This window comes from Galeopterus variegatus, unplaced genomic scaffold (genome assembly GCF_000696425.1).
Source record: "Galeopterus variegatus unplaced genomic scaffold, G_variegatus-3.0.2 Scaffold9129, whole genome shotgun sequence".
Lineage (NCBI taxonomy): Eukaryota > Metazoa > Chordata > Mammalia > Dermoptera > Cynocephalidae > Galeopterus > Galeopterus variegatus.
Genome location: NW_007735240.1, coordinates 27,682 through 30,488, shown reverse-complemented (window position 1 = coordinate 30,488; position 2,807 = coordinate 27,682). Strand labels below are relative to the sequence as shown.

Here is a 2,807-nt window from a genome sequence, read left to right as displayed (position 1 = left end):
ATGTTCATTGCAGCTCTATTTGCAATAGCCAAGATATAGAACCAACCTAAATGTCCATCGAAGGGTGATTGGATCAGGAAAATGTGGTATATATACGTAATGGAATTCTACTCAGCCATAAGAAAGAATAAAATTCTCCCATTTGCAGCAACATCGATGAGCTTGGAAAAAATTTTTAGTGAAATAAGCCAGGAACAGTAAGAGAAATACCATGTCCTCACTCATGAATAGGAGCAAAGAAAGACCACAATAAAACGTTGAAGTTTCAGAAGAAGAGAACAGACCTGTAGTTACTAGCAACAGGAAAGAGGGAAGGGGAAGGCGGACAGGGAATAATTGGGTAAGGAACACAAAAAGTAATTGCGATTTGTAATGATGAACATGCTAATAATATTGATTGATCATCATATACTGTATACAGATACTGATAATCAATTCTGCACCCCATAAGTATGTATAATCAAGAATAAATAAAAATAATAAAAACAAAAGGAGGAAAGAAAGAAGTAAAGGAAGGAACAACCACCATAATACATTGAACTTTCAGTAGAAGAGAATATATCTATGGTCACTAGAGGTGGGCAAGGGGGAGGAGGGTTAGGAAGAAATTGGGCAATGGATACAAAGAATGATTATGATTTGTAATGATGAACATGCTAATAATACTGATTTGATCATCTCATATTATACACAAATAATGATAGTCAACTCTGTACCCAATAAATATATATAATTGATCATGTTTCAAGTGTAAAGAAAAAAATATACACTCTCTTTATATCCTACTAAATGCAACGGCTAAACAATTTTTAGATTCTATCTTCACTCCATCAGACTCTCTGTATAAAGTTGCAATTCTTTGTCCTGATTAGCTGAGCTTTCTTGCTCCCTCAGCAACTGGGGGAAAATGAGGAAAGAGGAGATATTTGGGCTTTACTGCTACAAATCTGTAAGGTCTACTGGGCTTTCCCTTAAAGTGTAGGTTTTTATGTGAACACAGTCCCATGATTAAACTTAATCACAAATCCTTTACCCATGGAATCCCATTAGATGTCTCCTAGAAAAATTCCCAAATTGAATATTGATCTTGGACAGCACACTTGTTTTACCTCTCAGAAACACAGTGTTCTATATTTCTTTATGGATAGGTCAGTTGTAGAGCAATTTAGATTAACATCCTCACAATGAAAGGGACATGATTGAAACTTTTATAGAACTGTTGGGTATAGGGGACAAAGTTGCATCCTACCCAGTCTCATGGAGGAAGAGGTATCTGGTGAAAGTTTGGCAGATTGTTCTAAGTAATGCGGAGAAAAGCCATGGAAGCATGGGTAGAGGGACAAAATGAAAGAGCTCATGAACTCCATTGTTCTCCTGACTCTGAGAAGTGTCTGGAAAAGGAGGTAGCACTGACCCTGGGGTGAAAAGCCAAAGGAAGGAGAGCCTTGCTGCCTGTCTGGCCATCGCTTTACTCCTTGGGAACCTTTCCCCACCCCCTGAACTCCCTAAACTCCCAGATGGAGATACCGTGATTTCTTGGCAGCTGTTATAAGGCTTAATTGTTATAACACCTTGGTGTGCATTATAGAAAGAGTGCCCGAATTCTACAGATAGGATTTAGGCAATACTCAACAACGAGAAAAGAAGTTAAAGTGACTTTATGTGTGATAACTTTGGGCTGGTTCAGTGTATTCTTACTACAGATTCCACTGCTAAATGTATAGTTAAATTTTGTTGCATTCTATGCTAGTTCTATGAATGTTCATAAAATGGCAGAGGTGTCAGAAGCTCATAAAGTGTCAGATTCTCCTGTTCAGGGCACTGCCCAGACGGAGAGGTGCTAAGATGACAAACTCCTCCACCATTTACCACCAGTGGGTGGGTCAAGATATATTGTGAGTGTCTCTTCTGATGTCCTCTATATTCATCTATAGATTATCCTCTGTATTTCCTCTATAGATGATGCCTGTTTGCTTGGCAACTCACAATTCTCGGAGTGTCTGTGTCATTCCTTCTCCTGTGGCGGTGGTTGAAACACGCCCCCCAAAATGAAGATGACTTCTTGCAAAGGAAATTTTCTTGAGATTATTTGGGCAGATTAACAACACTAAATCCCTTCAGCAGTCAAGAAAACTGCTAACTTTTACAAAGGAAAGTACTCAATGTTTCTGATGCAGAAGCCACTACTGCATGCCAGACTTGTAACTCCTGTCAAAAGTTGGCCTGTTTGCCTTGAGGTGAAGGAGAGAGAGATCACATCATATAGGATACTGGTCCTGCCCACTTATGGCAGACTGATTATGCTGGACTCCTCTAGGGACTACTGATAATGCCTTACACTTTTTTTAGGTTACAGTGTTGCTATTACAGGATAATCAGTCAACAATGGCTGCACACTGTGGTCCTTGAAACTAGCTGTCATTTTATCAACATTTTGGACCATCCGCAGATTGACAATAATGCACTTTTTGTCACAAAGCCACCTGGCAATGGGCTGATAGTCAAAATACTTGATGGACATTTCCTATACCCAAATGGTCATAATCAATACTGCCGAATGTATTGTGGGACTAGATGTTTTAAGTGTGTGCAATATTTCTCCTGATTGTAAGAGATGGTTCCCATAAGAAACTGCTGCCATTCTGCCCTCCCACTCAGGCCTGTTAGTCATAATGAGCCTTTTGAATTACAAGTGTCACAGGCTGACTGTTATGCAGACTGGAGCCTGTGGCAAAAGGACATTGCCGTTAGGCAAAGGCGCTCACTTGGGTTTTGGACAGGGTGCTTTCCTGACACCACCACCACTC

General features: G+C 39.9%; 2 protein-coding genes across 2 annotated transcripts in view; both read left to right on the top strand.

Moving 5' to 3' along the window:
* Window positions 1–2,052, top strand: part of LOC103609066 (olfactory receptor 6C2-like) — a 6,076-nt gene extending 4,024 nt beyond the window's left edge. The window contains exon 3 of the mRNA XM_008593438.1: window positions 1,960–2,052. Within this exon, the coding sequence (XP_008591660.1) occupies window positions 1,960–2,052 (93 nt within the window). The remainder of the gene's footprint in view (window positions 1–1,959) is intronic.
* The window catches only part of LOC103609067 (olfactory receptor 6C2-like), a gene marked incomplete at its 3' end in the record, with an annotated part of 10,588 nt that overhangs the window by 5,468 nt on the left and 2,313 nt on the right, over window positions 1–2,807 (top strand). The gene's annotated exons all lie outside the window — the stretch shown is intronic.